The 25447-nt window shown below is 42.3% G+C and overlaps 1 protein-coding gene across 1 annotated transcript in view; it reads right to left on the bottom strand.

Annotated features, from left to right (window-relative positions):
* The window catches only part of LOC144783888 (extracellular calcium-sensing receptor-like), a 130675-nt gene extending 129605 nt beyond the window's left edge, over positions 1–1070 (bottom strand). The window contains exon 1 of the mRNA XM_078662631.1: positions 850–1070. Within this exon, the coding sequence (XP_078518757.1) occupies positions 850–1070 (221 nt within the window). The remainder of the gene's footprint in view (positions 1–849) is intronic.
* Positions 1071–25447: the final 24377 nt, after the last annotated feature.

Here is a 25447-nt window from a genome sequence, read left to right as displayed (position 1 = left end):
TGCACCCCCTGGAGTTAGAATAGTAATTTTAACCCCTACACTATCCAACACTTACCTTATTTGTAATGTAATGTAATGCGTTGTAATGGTATGCGTTGTAAATGTAGTATGCGTTGTAGTGGAATGCGTTGTAAAGGTATTTTTTAAGAATTCGTTGTAATGGTATGCGTTGTAAAAGTGTGCGTTGTAATGGATGTTGTGGTGTAAAAAATGCATTGTAAAGGTATGCGTTGTAAAAGTGTGCGTTGTAACATCATACATCCGTTTGCTAGACATCAAAATACATCTGCTCAGCTATCAGAATAAAATGGGAACTACTACGTTTTTCTAACCGTTTACCAGATTATCCATTCACCAAAGTTGCAATGCATCAGCACTGGGTTTGTTTCCAAATCACTGAGTTAGGCTTGTTAGGTCAATTGGAGCACCTGAAGTGAACCAGAAGTACATACAACTGACAGAATGTGTAACAGGAGACCTAAAGTAGGAGCACCGCTTCTTTAATGATGTGGCATCACCTGGTCACCTTAACTATACAAATTATTTTAAAAAAGCATAGTACAAAGCAGGTGGTTGCAGTGCTTGTAGTCCTTGGATTTTGTATTAATTATCATTTGGATTCAGTGACTACAACTCCCAGAAGGATTGAGGTTAACATAACACCCAGCATAGGAGCACTATGACATTGGTGGCATGGATTTGTCTGATAACCTATACCATAAAAAACAATGGAAAAAAACACAATAAATACAATAAATGAGCAATTAGGGAATCTCTGGTTGTAGATTGAAATGAGCAAACATTCATAAACTATATAATAGTGCAGCTATTGAAGGAACAAATATTTACTTTTGACAATGCCTCGGAGTAGGAGGATCTGTGAAGAAAAGGTTGGTTGAAGGAAATATACTCTCCTCGTGAATTGCTGCCATAATCCCCAGCACCACATCCCCATCTTTGGAGTAGGTCTCCATCTTTGGTGTAGAAAGTTGATGACATTGTGGCTGGTTGTCAGCTGCAGCAGTGGGTATTACAGACCACAGGTGCATCAGCATAATCAGTGTTGCCATTGCAAAATTATGAGCTCATCATCACTCCAATAAGCTGTTCCCCATCATGGGCATGGACCTGTATTCAGAAAGTCAAGACAAGGGTCAAAGCTAGAGTGTGAGCTAGGTTCCTACATCTTCTTAGTAAGGTACTCACTCAGACTTGACTCAAGGGGCATTACTGGACCTAGCGGACAACAGATTGATAGTCAAGAAACATCTAACCATTATGTACATGCTCACAATTCAACCTGGAGAAAGGATCTTGCAGAAAAGCGCGATCGCCTGTTCAAAGTGTGTAATTATATGTTGAAACAAGCATTAGTAAATGCAACAGGTCCAGCCTTTTTAATGAGGCGCTACAATTGCAAATGCTGTACTCATCCAGCCCACTGAAGTGTTTTCAAATTATACCATTCGCTTTCCCATAGCTGGCAAATAAACTCATGAAAGCCAGTGCATCACAATCTATGTGTTTTAACATAAGAACTGCCATGGTGGTCTCATGCATCTGATGTAACAATGTAGGAAGTGAAGAGGAGATAATTCAGGTACCCTGAATTCAAGTTACAAAAAGAACAATGGTTGCAATGTGTACTCATAAAAATGTGAACTACACACCAGTGCTTGAGGGGATGAAATCCTGTACTCAAATGTGTGCTGTTTGAGTTCAGCAGGAAAGAAACATGTCTATAGAGCTAAAAAGGACTAATGTGTCAGCGTGGATTTGCGATATTGATTTAGCCATTGCATAGATATTGCATAGCCATTTCTTTCCTCAATAACTTTTTAATCAAATGTTCAACCAGTAAGACTCAGAGTCCCACAAGATTCCATCCTTGCTCCCTACTTATACAACTTACATATGGAAGCCCTCACCTCATTTCTGCATGATGGACCTATCCATGTACACCAATATACTTATGATACCCAGATGCTCCTTTGTCTTTCGGATCCCACCAACTTAACAAACCTGAAAATCTTCCCCAATAAACTAATTGGGTGGATTTAATATCTTTCTCTAACAATTAATCTATTCGAAAAACAGGACTCTCCACTGCCTCTACCAACATTCTTAGGGTGTTACATCCACTTGCCTTTTTTCTGTCTCTTGTCCCTCATCTGAAATGTCTTGGCATCAATATTGGCCAGTCCTAAATCTATATGATCACATTCCTATGTTAACCAAATCTGCCTCTTATCAACAACACCTGCTCAGGACATTGAAGCCTATGAGCACACATCCAGATTTTAGAAACACTGGTCTCTCTCTCATTTTCACTCACCTGTATGGAAGTAATGCAGTGACGGAGTGTTTTCTCAAGTCCTCTGATGATCTTCTCAGAGCTATAATCTATGCAGTTGCCAAGCTTGTTACAGATGTCCAAAATATGGACCATATCAAACCCATCCTAAAATAACTCTGTGTCAAGGTGGCCTGGTATATGCTGTCAACTAATTAAAGTGGGCACCCTGTACCAGTCCATACGACCCTTATGATGTATGAGGTCAAAGATAACCTTATTGAAAGCTATCCTTGTGATAGCTATGGAGAGCAGCCATCAGACTTAATCTTGAAGGAATTTAAAGCAGCTTGTTTTATCAGAATATCACCTTCTGAATGACTAAATGAAAGGAGAACGACATAGTAGTTATTTAAAAATATGATATGTATTTATTAATATAATACTCTCTACTACCCTCTACACGAGGTTAGAACACAATGCACACAATACTAGATCAATAGAACAGTTGTGAGTAGCACAATATACAGCAGGCTCCAGGGGGAGACCGAACCATATACTAAAAAACATGGTCTAACAGTCACGACTTGACTAGACACAGTGCTTAGAGTTGGGACCCCAAGGACCCACCCAAGGTTTTGACACAGGGAGCCACCAGAGGACGGGTGCAGTGAGGAAACACGATTGCGTGCTCTGTACAATTCTATGGGAAAGTTGCGGTTACAAAGTTACAGTTTAAGGACACTTCTAGGAGGACTTCAAGCAAACCCTTTGGAACATAAGAGGTTCTAGAGCCAACCCCCCAGTGAGTACCATGGTACCTGTCTTACCTATCCCACAGGAGCCATGTGCATAGGGGTCAAGTGATGTCGGAAACCTCCATCATTTTCAATGGAGAGCTGCAAAGAAGTACTGCTGCCGTGAAGGTGAAGAGTGTCTGGTGGAATCAAGCCTGGATTCTAGGTGAGAGGAACCTGAAAGCAGAGGGAACAGAGTCTGGGTCACTTCAGGTGACCAGGGGCTCGGTAGTCAAATGCCCACCGATGTCGGGTGCTTCAGGTGTGAAGAAGGGATGCTTGATATTGCAGCCACGAGGACCAGGAGATGTCGAGGACAACCAGGATCTGGAGGTGAACTGTCCCACAAAGGATATCGAGTGCTGAGGGGTCGACGTCCGGCTGGAGCAGCAACAAGCCTTGGCAAATACAACCCATGCAGGAAAGACAAACAGGTTATGGTGTGGACCAGCAAGATCCAAGGGACTCTCCAAGCAATGGGCATCAGGGCACCTCTGGAGCAAGCAGGGAAGCCCAAGAACAAACAAGGTGACCCTAGCCAGGACCCACAGGCAAACAAACCAGGAGTCGCGAGGAGACCTCAAGCAAACTTGCAAAGCACCAGCCCACGGAGCACTCAGTGTGAGGAGGCCAGATTTCTTCCATGCAATACTGCTCAGGTCAGGACTACACGGAGACAAATGCACAAGCTCAGGGATCACCAACAAGCATATGCACTTGCAAATGTATGCGGTGCAAAAGGGTTCAGGTCACGCAGTCCCCACAAGGGATATGGGCCTCAGTATTGCTGAGAGTACAGATCAACCTCAGGGACCTTCGGAAACCCACCTGCTGGGTCGCTGAAGTCTTCAGAGTCCTCAGGAGCTCCGGAGCAGAAAGCCTGTCAGATGCGCTTAGGAGCCTGCTAGTGCAGGGGAGTAACTCCATACTCCAAGGGAGATTCTTCAGTCATTCAGCGTTGTGCAGACAGTCAAAGTACTTGGTTTCTTCTTAGTAGAATCTTGCCAGGTAAAATCTGAAGTCCTGTAGCCAGGTAACCCACTTTATACCCATGGGAAAGAGTTGGAGAGATTCAGGGGACCCTCCTATAGGAGGGGCAGGATAGAGGGGTAGCTACACCCATGTCCTTTGTCCAGTTTCACGCCAGAGCAGGAGCCAATGGCTCCTAGAACTGGTTTGAGCTGGACTATTCACAGGGACATCAAATGTGCCCCAAGTGCAGACTTTCTAGCACTCTCAGAGTGCACCCACCCAGCCTCAATACACTATTACCTACATCAGTAGCTGAAGGAGTAATATATCACCATTTACCACTAACATATGTCATTTCATGTAGTGTATTGTCAAGTTTATTTTATAGAACAGGGAAATTACAATATTAATATTCTAATATAAATTTAGTGTTTACAGAAATTCCTATTCGTAAGAACATGAACCCAGTAAAGGGTGATTTAGACACACAGTTTATGGGTAAATTTTTCCTAACAATGAAGTCATTAGATAGGGAAAAGGCACATAAATATAATCTAACATGTTCATTACGTGAAGAAGAAAAAGTATTTTTAATTTAGTTGAAGAGAGGAGGCAGGATTTACAAAGAAAAGCTACTGAACAGAAACATCATATTCCATCATGGGCAGAAAAGGAAGGAATTTATACAACTGGCACAAAGAACATTGTGCGATGGCTCTAGATTTTGTGAAGACAGGGAAAATATGCCTCCATAGATTAAAGACAGATTATAATAACGTATTTATTGGTTCCAGTGAATGTGAACATAACTTCCTAATTTTGGGAGATTGGAGACTAAAAGCGGGAACTGATCCAGTCTATCTTGGAATTTACTATATGTGTCGGAATAAAGCTTATTATAAGTTTCCTGCAAGGTGGTATGGGAGTTGTTATTTTTGAATTGTTTTTCCAAAAATATATCATGTGAAAAGAATAACTGGAAGCAATGAAAACTGTAATGAACTAACCCCTAAAAAGAGAGCTAGTTTTTCAGAAATAGTAGGTGATATATTCAGTGTACTGGTACCTTCAGTGGGAGTCATACTAAATTCCCATAGAATTTGTCAATTGTCAACAGAGGTTGATCGTCTATCTACTGATACCGCTGGAGGCTTCTTGATGATTAATACAGAAAATGTTGCAATTAGGTCTATGGTTTTGCAAAATCGACTTGTGCGTGATATACTCTTAGCTAAAGGGGTGGAGTCTGTAAAATGTGGAAGGCGCAACATTGTTGCACTCACATTCCAGATAAAATCACAGAAATCAAGCATATATAAAGAATTTTACAAAAATGCAAGAAGAATTGAAACCACTGGAAGTTGTCTCTTAGGACAAATAGTATTCCCTATAGTAGGTATAGCAATAATAGTGTTATCAATAATAATATCGCGTAAGTGTTGTACTAATAAACTGAAAAGAAGGAGATATATAATAAATGGAAAGGCAAACAAAATAAATTATGAAGAAATACAGTTAGAAGAGATGAAGGGAAAGTTATATGAGCAAATGAAGGGATTAAAGAACAAAGATAAGTGTAAGAATGGAAAGGGAAGTGAAAATGAGAATTGCTAAAGTTGGCATCTGATTGGGGGGATGGGTCATTTTGTGATTGCTTTAAAATGCCACCAGAGAGGGGATTGCTGGAGCAAGGTCTTGTGAAAAAGGAGACTTGCTTGGATTCAATCTTCTCATGTAACTACTAAACTTGTATTAAAATTTGTTTGTGGAAATAACAATGCATTCACACAACATTATAGTATCAGAGGGAAGCTTGCCTATGTGTTTTACTAATCAGTAACCCGAGAGTGATGCTAAGATGGCCGCTAACTGAAATTCTTTAGTGCGCATGCATCTACTGCACCTACATAGTATGACGTATCTATGCTTGGAGGGAAACTTTCTGCTCTTGATCCGTAGTTAGCAAGATGGCCTCTTGAAACTCACATGCTTGCCACCTGCTTGCTGAAAATTTATTCCAGCTATTTCTATTAATGCTAATGCGGGAAGAATAATATTAAGTAAATGGGATTAGAGTAGAAATAGGTGGTATACAGTGAAATTGTTTATTTTTGATTTTAACATTTGTCTTTTTGACTCTTTCAATAGGGCTTATTATGGGCCTGCAGATGTGAGCCACAGTCTATTCCCTCTCGTTTTCCTACACATGCGCAATGTGACCTAGCTGGAAGACGCCATGTCAACTTGAACATTGTTCAAGGCTGAAGACTGCTACATTCATGGGAACCGGAATGACAGTCGCTGAGAACTACTGTTGTTTCTTATAAATTGTGACAATTGCATTGTGAATACGGGTGGGAATAAAGACTGATGTATAAAACTTAAGGGGTGGGATTTTAAACAAACAACTGAAAGAAAAAAATGAGAAATAAGCATGGTGTGATGATCACCTCACTTTGCCTGTCCAATCAGAATTAGGAGTTTCATAAACTTGAAACATTAATGGGTGGGACTAGCATACAGGAAAGTATAATTGAGGCAGTTTTTAGTTAGTAAGTGAGACTGGAGACTAGAGATGCCAGAGGACGGGATGCTGTTGGAGAGAGTACCAGACTTAGATGCTGAAGAAGACTTTAATTCCTGAACCAATTATTTTAAGCATATTAATTTAGAAGACGATCGCGGAAGAATCTCGAGAAGGAAGAGAGTGTCAGAGAGGGGTTCTACACATGTGTCGGTGATAGAGAGGTCGTCTATCCTGTCCGGATTCCTGTCCTGAAGCCTTTGTTCACAGATCTCTCCTGGGGGACCCTTCCCAATTCCTAGGCCTGGGGATTGGTTTTCACACCATTCTTGGTAAATATTTCTACAATTGTGTATGCGCTTATGTGCTTTTCTCTCTGTCCTTTCCTTTTCATGCAGCATCATTGCAAGTATTAATGAAAGTATTTGATTAATTTTGAATCTTCCTTCCTGTGAGAGACGGAGTTTGTTCTGTGCTGTGTAAGTGGTTCACAAGAATTTTACTTAAAGATAAACAATTTAAAAGACATCCCGACTTTGTGATCATTTGTAATGTGAAGTATATTAAAAGCATATGTAATTTCACCATGAACTAGTTCTAACTAAATTGCTCCATTGACCAGAGGAAAAAACTTTTGATCAGTGAAAGGTTGGTTAGGGTCTAGAGATAACCAATCTTGACAACTACAAAAACATGACCCCAGCGGAATTTACAAGTGTGTGAATGAGTTTATGGGCCCAGTTGAGTATGTGGTGTTAGATTACCTGTTGCTGGTAACCCGCTGGATCACTTTCACCTCTACAACAAACAGCCCATAATTAACAATTTCATGTTGGTGTTATTCTGTATTGACTGCTGGCAAGAGGTAAAGCTGATTCAAGTGATTGTCAAGTGAAAGACCAATGCCATGTGTGCTGTGCTGTCCTCCAGCACTGTGGCACATTGACTTCAGAGATACAGCTAACCGCTGCTTGATAACTATCCGGCCACTCAGCCTTTACCATTGTACCTCATGAATCCTTTCCCTTTTCTGTCCCCTTCTTCCAGTGACCCAGTGGCGGCCATGACTCAGACTCTGGGGCATAAAAATAAGATAATGATGCAGCGCTTCACTGCAAGCCCTCTTGCTGTGCTGAAGTACTGCATTAGGAAAGTACATGGATGAGTCATATTAACAACAATGCAATGCATCCCTGAGATTTCTTCTGCACTGGTGTTCAATAGGCTGCCTAGCGCCAATGCAGGCACCTTGCTCCCTGTTGCAAGGGTGCCTGCATTGCAGGAATGATTGTGTAATTGGTGGTGTTTTCCTTCTGCTCTGTGTGCTGCAGAACGCAACACATATAGAGAGGAAAAGACAAAGAGAAATAAAGTTATTTCTCCTTGTTGTTTATGAAATGGTGTAGGTCTGGGAATGAATCAGAATCCATGAGTGGTGCGTGGGAACACCCACTGCATAGCCATGGAATACCCCTGTCACACAGAGTAATGCATGAAAGTGGCCATATTTACTTGGCCATGAAAAGCTTTGAGTGGCCCAGTAAATATGGGCCAGCACACAATACTAACAGAACATCAAAAAAAGTGACGCTCCGGTGGTGCAAGGGGCTGGTAAATATAATCCTCTGTATTCCACTCTACTGTACGGTGCCATTGTTAGTGGATCTGAGCGGGCAGGGAAACACCTCCACCTCTCCTGTTCGCCCATGTACCTATGCCACAGGGAGTGCGCATGGTGCAGTCCAACATCTTCATCCACTCTCTTCTACTTCTTTCCTACGCTTCAAACGCAACACAAAAACGGCCAGTTCTACCCATGTGCACCTGAAAATTCACTGCTACTCACAGCTGCCACGAAGGGTTGTGTGCAGTGTGCTCCCGAACCACTGTTATCACCTACTTTGTTATAAGTGCTCCGTTACCATGTTTCCAGTGTGAATGTTCTTTTTTTATGTGGGAGACACGTTACTGTCAGCAAACCTGTCACATGGAGGTTTCCTTCAGCCCGCAATTTCAAAGGACGCCTACGACAAAATGAACTGACATACCACAAAACCAGACCTGCTCTTGTGATGAGGGTTACTACAAGGCTGGTCTTACACTGACAATGCCAGTATTAACAGGAAATGTAAAGAAAAACACCTAATGATCCCCGACTGCTAATTAAAGTAAACAAAGACAGAAAGGCCAGGGTAAAAATGAATACAGATGATTTCATGTCAATTGTACTTAAGACCCATGTATGAGCCTTTGCAGAATCTTGTCATGTGGGCAGATGGCCAGCAATTTTCTCTGGGAAAGCTGGCAATAACCCTACCTGTGATATTTTTATGATTCGGCACGCACTGGCCATTGGGTGGGGACAGTTTCTCATTCTGAGTCAGGTTCTAAATTTTAGTTTACAACGGGGCATATTTACAACCCCTATCGCCACAACAATGTCACTTTTGGTGATGTTGTGATGGCGATATGAGCTTAGCCTTATTTACAAGGCAGCGTTAAGCCACTTAACATGGCTTAACACACTACCTTTAGTGTGAATGGGGCGGGCAATGGGTGTTGTGGTGGACTACTCTGTAATTACAAGAGCAGCGTAAATAGGAGGCAAAGCCAACATTAAGACCAGGGAAAACCTTAACAAATGGAGGAGAAAGGCTTTATTTCTCCTAGTTTTTGCTGTTTGCAGCACACACAGAAACAGCAAAACGCCAAAGATTGTTTATGTGCAGGAAGATCACCATTTCTGCAGAGAAAACAATCATGTAAAAAAATGCAGTTTTGCAACTTCTACATGTGCTACATTAAGCAGCACCATAGAAGTTACGAAACGGCATTAAAAGATTGTTTATGTTTTCCAGGAAGTGGGACCTTCCTGCACGTAAATAGTCTTCCCCTCAATACAGGCAACCTTGCACGATGGTGCAAGGGTGCCTGCGATGGTGCTTAATTTAGCATCAGTGCAGGGGAAAACGCAGGGCTGCACCATATTCTAGTAAATATGGTGCAGCCCTGAGTTTCTAAAGTGACAAAGCGTGTCCTTAGCCTTCTTGGCTTAACAACACACTCCACCACTTTCTTGTATATATGCTCCATTGTTTCTATGTTGAATGCTTCTGGTAGATTAGAGAGTGGTCGCATGATGGTTCTGACTCAGTGCCCCAAAAGCTTCAGCAGGCCTGCTTAGAACAGCTGTAACAAACCTAACATGCACTAAAAGCACTTCTATGATCACTTTTTCTATGCACCTTCTGGAGCAACTGTGAGATTAATTTCTTAAACATATGACTGTATGAATTTAAAAAAAAATTGAAAAATATAAATTGAATTAAGTTTGAACATCTCACGTGTCTCCTTTCTCTTCTTTTCCTCTCGCGCCATGATTACAATACATTATTGCATATCATATATTTCTTTGTAAATTATTTGCCAGTGGACCAGACTGTTGCATGTACCATACATTACCCAGGTCCTGTGGCTTACCTTGGGTTACCCCATTAGTTTAAAATGGCTGGTAGGATGCTGCCATTAACTCCAGACAGGCACGGCTGAATAGAGAGAGCAGCCTTGACGCCACGGAAGAACTTACCTTAAAAATAGTGGTGGGTTGAATCCTGACTCTACATCACAGTGAAAAGGCAATCCATTTAGTTTCAAAACAATGTTTGGTAAGTGCAGTTGGATTTGTGGTAGCCACAGAAAGGAGCAACGACAAGAAAGAGATCATCAGTACAGTAGATCCCTCAAATAACAACCATAGCATAATGGGTCATTTTTGGTAACTAGGCACTGCAGAGATCAACAGACTTATCAAATACACTGTACAAGATCATTGTCATGAGCTTGATGTTTCAGGGATCAGGGCAACATTGTGTGTGGAGAAGGCTGGGGTCAAAACATTCATGCTCTGAAGCTAAGGTAGGATTCATCAGCCAGCACTGACCTTCTTCCAAATGGTACATCACCATGGGACATTGGTAAGGAGTAACAAAATAACCTTCACATTTTGTGCCAATCTTGAGGATCCTACACAGGAAATACAGAGTTTTAGAGGGATCTTAGTGTGACTCCATCTCTCATTTGTCCACCAGGACTTAGTTCAGTGTTACTGACAGCAGCACAACGTACTGATCTAGGAGATACAGTACACGATAGGAGGGCTGACCTCAAGTCAATCACACAGACAATTTACTATTGCTTCAAAATGCATCTGTCCTGCACCCCCCCTTCATTTCAATTATCTAGTGCACACGTGCTCACGTGCAAAGCTACCCAAGCCTCATCGCTGACCATGCTCAAAATGTTGGAATCTAAAAGTGTAGGGGACAATTAACGATGCTCACAGTGTATTTCATTATAAATGTTATGCTGGAGTCTGTGGGAGAGGTGCCCATGCTCTGACTTCAAATTCGTTTCGTGATCTGCAATTTTCCGGTTCTAAATCTGGGGCTATTGGCAAAGTTTAGAATTAGCAAAGTGATTTGGAGCACTCATTCTTAAGATGTATAATAAATATATAAATAGAACAACAACTCCAGCAGCATAACATGACTTTGAAATGAAGTGACTATGAGTTTGTTCATGTGTTGTTTGTATGCATTTGCATGGTTTTCATCGAGATGCCTTTCAAGTGTCAAAATATGGACTGTTTGATGGTGGTGATGTGCCTATGATGGTGGTCAAAGAAATACCAGAAAACCATTCATAAGCATGTTTACAAATGACCAGCACAGTAACACCTCAGTCCTGATCCTAATTGTCTTAAAATGCTAAAGGTGCTCACTGCAAACATGATTTTTTCGCATCAACCTGCAAGAAATGTTGACTACAGACAGTCAAATGACATTATATTGTCATGGTAAGTATACATAGGGAAGTATGGATTTACTATCCTTAGCTCCACGTCTGCTGTCCTTGGCAATATATATCTGTTCAGTTCTCTGACATGCTTTTTTATACATAATGCCTAAAAATACAAAACATGGCTCACCTTAGGAATTTTTCAGCCGTCAAACTGTTTGTCAGATGCTGCAGGACACATGCATTTTCATCAAGATTCATAGGTGGGAGTAATAGAAATTAGTCAATGAAAGCCTTATCATTTTATTAGAGAATGGAATAGTTATCTCAGCCAGAGAGTCTGTGTACAGTCCACTGGCTCAGAATATACATCCACAGGATGACCTCTTTTATACCATTGCTCACTCCCCAGACCCCTCTGAAACCTGGACATTAGATTTTGATCAACCACCTTTTCCATTCCCTTGATGGTTGACTCTTCTTTTAACAGTTCATCCCCCTACTTTTAATGACTGGGTACTACCAGGAGATAATTGGCACTTCCATGAACAGCAATCACCGGGTGTTTCCGTTACAGGCACAATTAATAGTCAGCCACCTGCTGTGTGGATTTTTTACATTTGTCCCAATTTTCAGGTAAGCAATTTCCCTCATACAATGGTTTTTCTGTTGACATTCACAGGTCCATCCATCTCAGCGAGCTGACTCCTATGGGCAGGCAGCAGGACTAGTATGTAGTGGGCTAATATATATTTTCGCTGGACAAACTCTACCTTCATTCCCATAACACACATGTGTGGGGTCTGTGTAGGTTTTTCAGACGTGACCACTTCCAAGATTGCATTTACTCACCCAGGGAACATCAGATTGTGGTGCATTCCTATGTCATGTGTTTGATGGTCGCCACCTTTAACATGCATGCGTAGAGCATTATCAAAATGACCCATCGCAGAGTTGGATTCTGTAAAAATGTACTCTGTAATCTTTTAAGGTGAATAAGAAAAAAACTGATTGTACAGCTGCTATCCTATGGCATGAGAAAGCCTTATACTAGTGTGCATCATTTATCAACACACACCTTTTGCCCATTTTTCTCAAAATCTCTTTGGACTATTTGGCATAAAGCAAATGAGAGTCCCATACATTCTGGAAATCCCCCCCTTTCCTTAAGTCCTCTAACAACATTAGAGTCCAATATTGCCCAATTTAGTCCACCGCGACATAGACCTGTAGATAGTGAAATTGATATGTTTGTGCAAATAGAATTTCACCTGTAAGTCAGAAAAGTTGTCATTGCATGGCTCCCTCATATGTCCCTCAGATGTGAAATACCAAACAGATTCCATGTCCTAACTCCTCTTAGTTTAATACGACTTCCCTAAGAGCATTGCAGACCCATAGTCAAGGGTCCTTCACACCTTATGTTTCCACCCTACAAATGTTCTCATTGTGTCCTGTTCTTTGACAACGACTGTTAATGACACCTGAGGAATAATACCTGTGTCATTACCTCCAACAAGTAAATGCAAGTATGTTTTATTTCCTATGGCCAAGCTTTGTTGTTGGACAGAAGGGTTTTTTTGCCCATTGGGGAATATGCCCATTTATTTACAACTACTGAGTAAGACACCCAAGAAGAATGTTGCAGAAATAGAAAGGGGTGCTTCCCTTGAGGACCAGATGGTGCATTATTGTCACAGAAATATGTTGGTCTTTGATTCTCAAAGGCAGATTTTCAAAATAGTGTTAGAGTGTTATTAAACTGTTTACATGATTTAGTCTGAGATATTCTATCAAACCTACAAAAAGCACTGTAGTTATTTATTTTTAAACAGCATGGTTCTGCTTTCGAAGGAGAGGAACAGATTCCCCAAGTGTGCAACATCAGTCATGAATTTCCCCTATAGTATGCTAACATGATATGTGCGTTGGTAACTTCTAGTTTCCAGATGTTGAATTTTCACCTCTTAAGCTGGTATTAAGTAAGGGACCCTAGTGACCAGTTGGGAATTGGGGACAGGAGGATGTGACCCAGTTGATGCTAATTCTGGAGTATAGTCTATACTTCAGAAAAACCTCCAAAACCCACTGGGACCAGGGTTTTTTTTTTCAACAAGCAATAGAAGAACATCATCCACATACAGTAATGTGCCTCCTATTGTACTAGGCCCTTTCTGCAGGGTAATCCTCAAAATTACTGCATTCACCCTCCTGTTTCTGAACCCGTTTTTGTTGATTTTTTGGACGCTGCACTTTACCACTGCTAACAAGAGCAAACAGGCTTGTTATCTTCTTTAAACATGATAAAAGTGGCTTCCACCCAATTGCAAAATTTAGTTTCATTGTATGTCCCTAGTAAAGCAGTATTCCATGTACTTAGGGCCTGTAAATTAAATACTACTAGTAGGACGACATCACTAATTGTGCCACCCATGTAATTAGCCTTTTAGACATGCCACAGGCCTACATTGCAGCTTGTGTGTGCAGTTTTAAACTCCCTTGTTGACCTGCCAAAACAATCCTCTTACAAGGTCCATACCCCACTTTTTAATGCATATAAGTCACCCTTGGGATAGACCCTACAAAGCCCAGGGGGCGTGGTGCACTGTATTTAAAAAGCTGGATATTTATTTTCAGTTTTACATGTCCTGGTTATGAAAAAGCACTACATTCTTTTTTCACTACTGTGAGACCTACCTCTCCCAAAGAATAACATTGGGTTCCCTTATACTTTTAATAAGTGATAACTTTCAATTGGGAGCAGATAGGAATGTCAAGCTTGGTGTCTAGGAAATTGTTATTTAGAACCCTCTTTAAAGGTCAAATAGGATTTACATCACATTTCAGAAAATCCCACTTTTAGAAAGTTGGCATTTTCAAGTCCTAAACATTTTGTTCCTGCTGGCTGTCTTCTGCATCAGATGACTAGGTGTAGCTGGTGGTTGGCTTTTGTGTATTCCTTCCAGACAGTGAGACAAAGAGTGAATATGTGTTTACAGGATTGGCCAACTCTGTCTTGATAGGGGACGGAGCTGTCACCTACCTCACTTGCAATTTGTAAACCCTCTCCCTGAGCACACTTACAAAGTATTTGGCACAATTTGTGACTAAGGGTGGACGGAGTTTACAGAGTTCCACCACGTGGGATTCCACAGAATTGCATAAAACTCAAGAAGTTCTGCTCCATCCTAGTGATGACACAGCTCCAATACACTTGCATTCACAGCTTCTTTGACAAGGCACAAATCACACACACTCCACAGTGTCTTTATAACGAAGCCACGATGGATAAAAAAGAACTGCTTCTACTAATGTACCATTAAAAACACAGAATCGTAGAGTAAAACAGTGGGCCAGATTCACAGAACTAACTTAAGACAAAATCCTAAACTTACTACTTTTGGTATTCACAGAAGTTAGGATTTTGTCTTAAGTTTGTCTTAAGACAGACTTAAGACAAAATCCTAACTTAAGTATGTCTTAAGTCTGTCTTAAGACAAACTTAAGATAAAATTCTAACTTCTGTGAATACCAAAAGTAGTAAGTTTAGGATTTTGTCTTAAGTTAGTTCTGTGAATCAGGCCCAGTATTATTTTACATAAGAATGTCACCTTACAGTAATGTGTCAAATCAGCGAAGTTCAGTATGTCGCAACACTGTAGAAACAATAAAAGCAGTCTGCAAACAAATTATATCGTAGAAGGTTGTTGGTGGGTCAAACTTTCAAAATTGCCAGACATGTTTTGTATGAACTGTTAAACAATAAAATCAGTCTGCAAACAAATTGTAGCGTAGAAGGTTGTTGGTGGGTGAAACTTTCAAAATTGCCAGACATGTGTTGAATGAATTGTTAAAAAAAAGTCTCTGCAATTTCAAGATGTTTCAAAAGTATAAATGTAATCCAACAAAAGACCCAAAACCACTCTCCAGCTCTGCTACTTTCAAATCCCCCCATGTACATTCCCCATTCCAGAACACCAGATTATGGAAATGGCAATTAATGAAGGGTGCACTGCTCATGTCCTTCGTAGCTCTTGCACACAATCCCACAGTTCTGCGAGAGCCTGCCGCTGCAGCCCCGGGCCGAGATCCAACGCATTTTTATTGGTATTGTATTACCAATCCCATGTTGCTCCTTAGATGAAGCCATGAAGTGATTTCACATGCTAGTGCTCCAGGCAGGAAGTATCAGATAATCCATTCCCCTTGGCAAAAGACTAGAGTGCTTCTTAGTAACACAATGACATCCCCTCTGATGCAACACTTACCATTGTTACCTGCTATATGGCTGTTTAAAGCAAGGCGCGCAACGGTCAGTGCTGACCCCTAATGGCCCTTGGATAATCTTGGTGATTCTTGGCAACCTTTGTTCATTCATGGGCTGACTTTCCACTGACTTCGATGAGCTTCCCACTCTTGCTAAAATGTTGGGCATCACATAATATAGGTAATGATTAACTACTTCTGGACATTTGTGGGACGCGGCACATAGCTCACTCCTTATTAGGAGTGGGTGGTGGGGGCAAACTCAGCCACTTGGCGGAATCAGAGTTTTTTTGTCAAACTCCACACTCCCAGTGGAGCTTAGAGTCACAAAATTCTGAAAACTCCAGGCGCGGAGCGAAGTTAACCACCAACCCTTATTTGTGACACCAGACAAGCTGGGAAACAGGCAGGAAGGCAGGAAATTCCAAGCATCTCTGGGGATGGAAGCCTCGATAAACTTAACCAATGCGGAAAACTCAGAGGAAAGACTGCTGTACTGCTCTACTGCAGGAAGGACTGCTACTCTGCTGCCCTGCTACTCTGCTGCCCAGATTCCTGAGTGAGAAGGACTGGACCTTCACCTTGAACCCAGGGCCACCAGAATTGCTCCAAGGGAGAGATGGCTTGTCTCCTGATCAGAGCCTCAGAGAGATAAAAGGATCCAACCACCTTAGACCCTACACCTGGACTCTGCCTGCTGTGAGTCCTGCCCCAAAGTGGTGCCATCCCAGTCGTGGACTCTTGGAAGTGGGCCTGAAGGTACGCTGGCAGACCAGCAGTGGTGCCCATCATCGACACTGGTGCGAAGCAAACTGAAGGGACACAAAGCCCCACAGCTGCCAGCCTCATTGGAATTAAAGCAGAGTGATGCAAAGCACCACTAAACTTTGCCGCACAGCTCAGTGGAACCAAAACAGAAAGACGGAAAGCCTCACCCCACAGCTTCATCAGAACCGATGCTGGATAACAAAAATACTCATAAAGCAATGCTGCGGAATCCAAACACCAAGGATGTAAGGTACTTTGTTCAGCAGCCCTAACATGGTCCCTGTGTCCAGCCATTGCTCCATTGTGGTCGTCCTGAATTTGTGACTTTGCCCTGGTTTTGCATGACCAGAAACTCACAGTTGCCTTTTTGTGCTTGTAGCACATTCTTAACCTAAACCTTTAAAATTGCATTTCTCCACTCTTATTGACTGGATTTGTATTCTTCTGGGGTCAAGTGATATATTAAACTTCATGCAATTTTTCTAAAATTGTGTGGGATTATTCTTGTTTTAAGTTTTCACTTTATTACTGTTTGAATATGCTGCATAAATATTTACACATTGCCTCTAAGTTAAGCCTGACTGCCTTTGTGCCAGGGGTTACATACAGGTTAAGTTGTGGTTTGTTTGTGTTTTACCCTATCAAGAATTGTGGTTGCTGCTTGGGTAGGATTTCACCCCCCTCAACTAGTAACCCGATTTCCTACACCTCAAACTTACAATCAGAACTTGAAACCCTCTTGATCCAAGAGGCTTGCCTAATCCACCAAACAAGAGATTCCATGACTACAGAAAACAACTCTGGAGAGAGGCAGTGGTCCTGCCTTATACACCTGTCTATTGGAAACCTGTTCAAGAGAATACTGTTCACTCTGACGGCTGCAGTGGGTTTCTTGTAAAGGAGTATGATTCAAGACATAGACGCTAACCCAATCCCACCTCACAGAAAACTGAAGAAGATGTTACATGAGGGAATTGATTGACATTGTTCAGGACATTCAACCCTTTTGTGCAACAGCCTTATAAAACCATGCATCATATTGGATAATAAGAACCATTAAGATATGGTGTCCTGGAACAGTTGTAGCAGTTTGAGGCCAAGCAGACTGTGGTCCAGTAACACAATTCCATTGATAGGCTAGGGACTTTGCTTGCTTAAGGTTAATGACTGTCTCAATCATCTCACCAGTAAGAGCCTGGTTCCGCCTTTGCATATTCTGTTTTGTCAATGGGGGTGGGGGGTGAAGAGGCTCCACACTATCCTCTCCATTCCGGAGCTATCCTAGAGCACGCTTAAACTATATTGGTCTCTACTGCATTTAATTGACTACCCATGCCTGCCCTGGATATTCAAAAATACAGTTCTCCCTGGATATTTTAAGTGCTCAGCCAAGCTGTTGCATTTCCTGCCTTGTTTCCAGTTTGATAATGCCTTTTTGCTACCCCAATGTAGCAGGGCCTCACAATAATCATGACTCTCTCAATGTACCTCTCTTTCAGTTACTCTAGGGCTTGTCAGTAACCCCGGGCGGAGAACTCTGCTCCGCCAGAGGAGTTTACGGAGTTTTGCCTACTCCGCGCTCCATTGAGAACGCAGGGCCCGATTCACAGAACTAACTTAAGACAAAATTCTAAATGTACTACCATTTTGGTATTCACAGAAGGTACTTACTCATTTTGGTATTCATAGAAGGAACCTACTCATCAATGAGTAAGTGCCTTCTGTGAATACCAAAATGAGTAAGGGCCTTCTGTGAATACCAAAATGAGTAAGTACCTTCGGTGAATACCAAAATGGTAGTAAGTTTAGGATTTTATCTTAAGTTAGTTCTGTAAATCGGGCCCTCTGAGTTCAGGCAAAACTCTGACTCCGTGGTGGAGCGGAGTTAGCCTGCCCGCCACTCTTCCTAATTTAATGATATTAAAAAGGCACTTACCTGCTGGGGTGTCTCCGGAATGCCTCCTCCTCGCCCACGTCTCTATCTCCTCGCTGTCCTTGTCCACTGAAACCCCTACATTGTACGCGCATGTCCTGACTCTCTGTTGTGAAGGGCATCCCCAGATGACGTCGCTCCTAAAGTCGGCCCCAGGCATTTCAGGCTTCATCCCCGAATTTCTGAGGCTGCATGTCAATCAGATAAGTCACACCCAACTCTCTCCCATCACGTCTGGTGTAATCACTAACCCCACCCAGCAGCGTCGCACTGGTCATCCCTGAAAGAGCAGCATTTGTATTCTGGGCTGGGTCTTTCACTATTGAACTATGGAAATAATATCAAAGTAACTGATAACAGTGTTTGCCCTGGCACTTTCTACTTTGCTCTTTACTGTGCACAAACATCATGAATACGATGTCCCATCAAGCACCAGATTCAGTAAGTAATTTGTGTTATAATAATATGCAGTTCAGACAGTTCAGTCTGACTAACATTTTAACTCCTTCCATGCTCGGGACGGCTCCCGGCCATCATGAGTCACAGTAGACGTGTGCTCATGACCGTCGGGAGCCGTCCGAACATTGCCACTCCGCCCACGCGCGATTAATTCCCTGCCTGTGCGGTAGAATTATTCAGTGGGCGGAATTTGGACAGATCCCGTCATGAGCACGCACCTACTGTGACTCATGATGGCCAGGAGCCGTCGCCAGTACCCGAGCGAAACACCCAGCCCCGCCCCCCTCCCACCGCGGCGGAATTTGCCACGCGACGAAGGGGTTAAAATACTGAATATACTCTGAAACATTTACTTTAACTATGCATTACATGTGTGTAGCGGTTAAGTGAGGTGTACTTTACTGCATTCTCCTCTCTGTAGCAAACACTCAACCTCCTGAGCGGGCTTATGGCATGCATAGACTCTATGCCCACGTGCTGCCATATGTCCCTGCTTGGAGGAACACCCGTAGGTGAGAAATATTTTAGATACACAGGGTTGTAGCTGAAAGTAATCAACTCATCTTACTAAAAATAAGCCTTTTATATTTAAATCCAATAAATATAAAATGCTTATTTTCAATCTGTGAAATGCTTCCAACTTGGAAGAGGCTTTTAAACGCTCATACAAAGTCATTCTGGCAATGCTGAGCATGCTTATTAGCCCTGTGTACTGAATGCCAACATCTGCCCTGGACATTTCGGAAAAAATGAGACTCTGCCTTTTTTATTTAAAAAAGCCTTCACTGTAAAGTAAGAAGTTAGTAATTTGCCAGAAAAGACGCTTGCATCTAGACTGTCAGATATATGCACCAGCATACGGAGCCGCAGAAACACCCACATATGCAGAAACAGATGCAAACAGATAGACAAGCATAAAAATACAGTGACACAACAACCGACACACACATACATAGCCAGCAGCAAACACCAACACACAAAGATACACAAATAACCACACCTTCGCAAATGCACACACATACACTAACCACAAATACAGGTAGACTTACAGTAAATCTACTACTCTACCAAAATGCTTGTAAAACTATTACTTTTTAGTGCAGAGATTGAGCAAGAAAACATGTAATTAAACTATATTTTTTTTAAACAAATTCCTAAGGTGAAATACTTTTCCCCCTCACCCCACCCAATTGGGACACCCAGGTTTGCTTACACAGGCCAAGTTTGGATTTAGTCTTGTGCCTTACCAATTTCATAGTTTACCAGCCACCGCTGGTTTTTATAGAGTAGTTTGAAGAGCAGTAGCTTGGATTATGTCATCAGTGGTGTCATCAAAGATGTCATTGGAGATGTCATCAGTGATGTCTTCAATTATGCCATTTAACATGTCATGAGTGATGTAATATGTGAGGTCATATGCGGTCCTTGGCAGAACAGACACACAAGTTGTAGTTAGTACACTGAACTATAACTGGTGAATTACAGTGTTTTTTAGGTTTATAAATGTTAGTTTTTCAATCCATTTCAACATGTAACTATTATGTCACCTTAACCTGTGTTTCTTTTAGTAAATATTAACCCTGGGCGTAGTGGGCGTAGTGGGGCTTCGTGGAGCTACGTGAAGTGGGCGAGAAACTACACCCACCTCCGCACTCCGCGTAGCCCCACTACGCACCGCAGGCCTCCCTCCCGCCCTCCCTAAATACTTTAAATTAAAAGTGGAAAAGAATTAAAACGCACTTACCTTGCCCGTCGCTGCCCGCCGCTGCCCGCCGCGTCCCCGGGGCTCGCTATCTTCATGGCTGCCGTCTTGTGTACTAATGCGCATGCGCGGGCGACCGCGCATGCGCATTTCTCGTGAGAAATGCGCATGCGCGGCCGCTCGCGCATGCGCATTAGATACACAAGACGGAAGCAATGAGGATAGCGAGCCCCGGGGACGCGGCAGGCAGCGGCGGGCAAGGTAAGTGCCTTTTAATTCTTTTACACTATTAATTTAAAGTATTTAGGGAGGGCGGGAGGGAGGCGGGTGGCGGCCAGCTACGCTCCGTCTGCGGAGCGTGCATAGTGCCGGATTCTACGCCTGCTACGCAAAATGCGTAGAAGCCGGCACTACGCACACTCCGTGCACGGAACGTAGCCGCCCGCCCAGGGTTAGTAAATATATGTGTGTTTGTCCGTGTGTGTGGGTTTATTTTTTGGAGGGGTGGATACAAAAAATAACAATTATAATTTACAAGCCACTTAGATAAATTAAACTATTACTGTGGGTAGAAGCTTTCCCCCCTCAAGTTGAACTTCTTACTTAAGGTTAGAAAAAGAGCTCAGGAAACCAGTTAAAGGTGTCAATGCCAGTGTTGTTTTACTATTGACGAACAGTGATAGCAGGAGATAATATTAGGGTTAGTGGTGCCCTGATTAATGAGGAATGATGCCAGTGATGGACTGTAGCAGCTCCTGTCCAGGGGTGTGCAGGGTTGATTTGCGAGGGCTCGTGATGTCCCTTTCCCAGCAGATGCATCATGATCTCAAGTCATCAAGGATTGGAAGTTAACCTCTGATCAGAAAGTGTGAACAGTTCCACATGTGATTAGCAGTTACAGGGCCTTTGTTAATTATTGACACACATTTCATTTTAAAAACAAATCTTTTTATTCACAATTTTATCATTAAATGGACACCCCACCCTCTCCCCCCACTCACAAGACCAAGGTCACACCCCGAACAAAAGGTCAACTCATTACATTCATAAGTCCGGGATTGCAATCCATTATATTCCATTATACACATATGGGGGTGGCAAATCAGAAAAAACGTAAGAGATACGTGACCAAATATACGTTGCATTAATCATACAATTTATCACAGCAAAAGAAGAAAATGAAAACAATCATAAAGACAAAAGGAAAAGCGAAAAAAAAAAACGGCTAAGCTCAAGATTATTTATACAAAAGTTTAAACCAAATGAACAACTTTCTTAAGCATGGCGCTAATTCCACTGTAGCAGTGGCGCCCAGATCATCATACCCCTTCTTCTTTTGTTGGAGCCTTTATTTTTGTAGATTTCCACCTCAAAGCTACATGTCGAGAGCAACCTAGCTCTCCATTGTTGGAAAGTGGATGGGTTCGAGTCGAGCCATGATGAGGCAACACAGAGCCACAAGATTACCATAGCCATGATGATCAGCCCTTGCATACTTTTTGGTCGATCACTGTTTGCTACCCCCAAAACAATCTCTTCTGTTGTAACATTCACTCTTGTTTGAAACACTTCTGATAAAAATTCAGATATGTCCTTGATCAGGGTAATAAGTGATTTGCAAGTGGCGAACATATGGATAATGTCAGCCCCAAACAATGCACACCGCGGACAAGTAGTTCCGTTCCCTGCCCCCCATTTAGCAATTTTGTTTGGTGTAACGTATAGGGAAAAAAATGTTTTATAGCATTGTGCTTAGAGCTTTATAGAAATCAAGCACTTTTGGGATAGCTCATAGGCGAAAGGTGGAATTGAGGGCCGAACTCCCAGTTTGACCTGCCAAACAGCTGACTGTTTGTCCATATCATCTGGAAAAACTGAGTTCAGAGCTTCGTAAATTTCCCCAATTTTGGGTGTGTTTTTCTTACAAAGATTGACTATTGAGTTGACTATTCTGGAATTTGAATTGCCCGCCACATTTCTTTAATAAAAAGTCTCTGATCTGTAAAAACTTGAAAAGGTCCCTATGGCTAATATTGTATTCATTATGTAGGTCTTCAAACATCTTTAAACCACTCAGTGTGTAGAAACAGCCCAGCTGCCGCACCCCGGCCATGACCCATCTACTCATGCAGCTATCATGGAAAATATCTGGTAAGTCATTAATATGGCTCACTGGAGTATAGCATGAATATCGCCCGAGACCAAGTAACTTCCGAACATTACACCACACTTTGTATACACTAGTGATGGTCTTGAATTTAACTTTCTTGAAGTAGCTGTCGTTAACATGTCGCCAGAGGCAGTCGGCACAGTCCTCTCCCAGTATGATTTCTTGTGAAATATTGACACACATTTCAAAGTTCTATCCAGGATGCCATTGTTCGCTCCTAACCAACAATAAGTGGCTTTTCCTTAGTAGGTCAACTCTACAAAAAGGGTACTGTGAGCCATTGTCCCAACAAAGCTACTGAGATGTGTCCCACATTACCTGCTGTGATGTTGCTTGTGAGTGAGTGAAGACAGCCACTTGTCCAGCAACCAGCAATGACTGAACTGTGCCTGTGCTTACATGCACCATAACACTGCAATTAGATGTATAAAAGTGGAGTGTGCATGCAACTAGCAATGATGGTATGAAGGAGGGATGAGGCCTCAACCAAAAGGGTTAACTATAGATTTTTGTGTAACAAATTGTTTTATTTATTTATTTAATTAATTAATTTATTTCATTTATTTCAAAGGTTTTATATAGCGCTACTGGACCCAAGAGTATCAGAGCGCTTTACAAGGATGGTGAACATAATGAGATAAAATTAACAAGTAAGCGAAAAAGAGTTACAGTATGATAATGCATTCAACAGGGCTAAGGGGGCAAAGAAACAGAGAGATAACATTAAGTGGAAAATGAATATTAAAGTTAGGATAGAGAGGGGGTTGAAGAGAGGGGGAGTGAGAAAAATGATTGGATTTAGAGGGGGTGGAAAGAGGAGCGGACAAGGGAAGAGAGAGGAGTGGACATGTTAAGAGTCAGTAACATTAGATACCCCAGTATTTGTTGAGAAGGAGTATTTTGAGTTCCTTTTTGAAGAGAGGGTAAGAGGGGTTGCAGCGAAGATCCTTAGGGAGAGAATTCCAAATTGTAGGAGCGTTACCAGAGAACGCACAGGATTGGGTCTTTTGACATTTGAGTCTGGGTGGTATCAAGACAAGGGAGTTTGTGCTCCTCAGGGACCTGGAGCAACCTGCTTTTTGTAGTTTCGTTGTAAGGTAAGAAGGGGTGTTTTGGTGAAGAGCTTTGTGAGTGATGCAGGCAATCTTGTAGGTGGATCTTCCTTCTATTGGGAGCCAATTGAGAATTTTGAGGACAAGGGAGATGTGATAAAAAATTTTACAATCAGAGATGAGTCTCGCAGCTAGTTAGAGGACAGATTTAACCCCTTCCACGCTCATGACGAGCTGGGCTCGTCATGAGGTAGCCTCCTGCTACGCTGATGACGAGCCCAGCTCGTCATGTAACATGTGTTTTTGTTGTTTCCAGCACACAGCGGGAAACTGCATAGCATCGATGTGGTTAATCGGAGCAAGATGGATTTTAGGGTTGCCAGCCAAAGTGGCGTTGCCATAGTCAATCCTGGAAAGGACAAGCGATTGGACAACAAGTTTGAAATCGTCTGCTGGAATAAATGGTTTAAGTTTCTTGAGGTGGAGGAGGGTGAAAAGCGCACTTTTGGATGCATTTTTAATGTGGGGGATAAGATTTAGATTCTGGTCGATACTGATGCCTAGGGATTTGACAGAGTTAGAGGTGGAGAGAGGGCAGTTAAGAGCTTTGATGTCCTTTATCCAGAGTTGAATGGGAAGGGAGTTGTTTTTGGGGGAGAAAAGGATGATTTCAGTTTTATTTGGGTTCAGTTTGAGATGGTTCCGATGGAACCAGGTTTGAATTCTGGTCAACGTCTCATTGAGGTGGAGAATGTCTTTGTGGGATTTGATCTTGTAATATAATTGGGTGTCATCGGCATAGAGGTGGTAATTGATATTAGCTTGTTTGAGGATGAGGGTGAGAGGTTCCATGAACAGATTGAATAGGGTTGGGGAGAGGATGGATCCTTGAGGGACGCCGAGTGAGACAGGTTGAGGTTTAGAGAGAAAGTGGCTGCCGCTGAGCTTGATTTGCTGTGATCTGTTTTGAAGGAATGAGGAGAACCATTTGAATACATTGCCATCTAATCCGAACCGGTCTTTGAGAGTGTTTAGAAGGGTGGGGTGGTGGACGGTATCAAATGCAGCTGAGAGGTCGAGGAGGATTAGTAATGAGGAATCCCCTTTGTCTAGGGAGCGAAGAATGTCGTCAGTGATATTTAGCATAGCAGTTTCTGTACTGCATCCCTTTCTAAAGCCGGATTGAAAAACATCAAGGAGGTTGAAGGAGGCGATATGTTTCTCTAATTCCAATAGGAAACATTTTTCGAGGGCTTTAGAGAGGAATCTAAGGTTAGAGATAGGGCGAAGGTTGTTAAGGTCATTGGGGTCAGCAGTGGTGTCATTGAGAATGGGTGAGATTTGACCAAGCTGAAGGGAGGCGGGGACACAGCCAGTGGAAAGAGAGGAGTTGATGATTTTGGTCCATATAGGGGCAATGATAAATTTAAGTTCTTGAACCAAAAGGGCAGGAAGAGGATCTTTGGAGTGGGAGGAGGGTTTTAGTTTGGCAATGATATTAGTGATCATAGATTCAGATACTGTACTAAAATCATTCCATGAGGCATTGTTTTTAGCAGGGGGGCTTATTTTCAGAAAGGTATCTTGTTGGGGGAGAGTAGGGAGGGGATGAGAGGGATCAAGAGGTGTGGAAAAAGTGGACGGAGGAGAGTTAGGAGTGTTGGGGAGGGTGTATAGGGTGGGAGTAGGTTGTAGTGAGAGTGGGAGGGAAGAG

This window comes from Lissotriton helveticus, chromosome 10 (assembly GCF_964261635.1).
Source record: "Lissotriton helveticus chromosome 10, aLisHel1.1, whole genome shotgun sequence".
Classification (NCBI taxonomy): domain Eukaryota; kingdom Metazoa; phylum Chordata; class Amphibia; order Caudata; family Salamandridae; genus Lissotriton; species Lissotriton helveticus.
The sequence above is the reverse complement of the archived record's forward strand: the minus strand, read 5'-3'. Positions and strand labels throughout refer to the sequence as shown.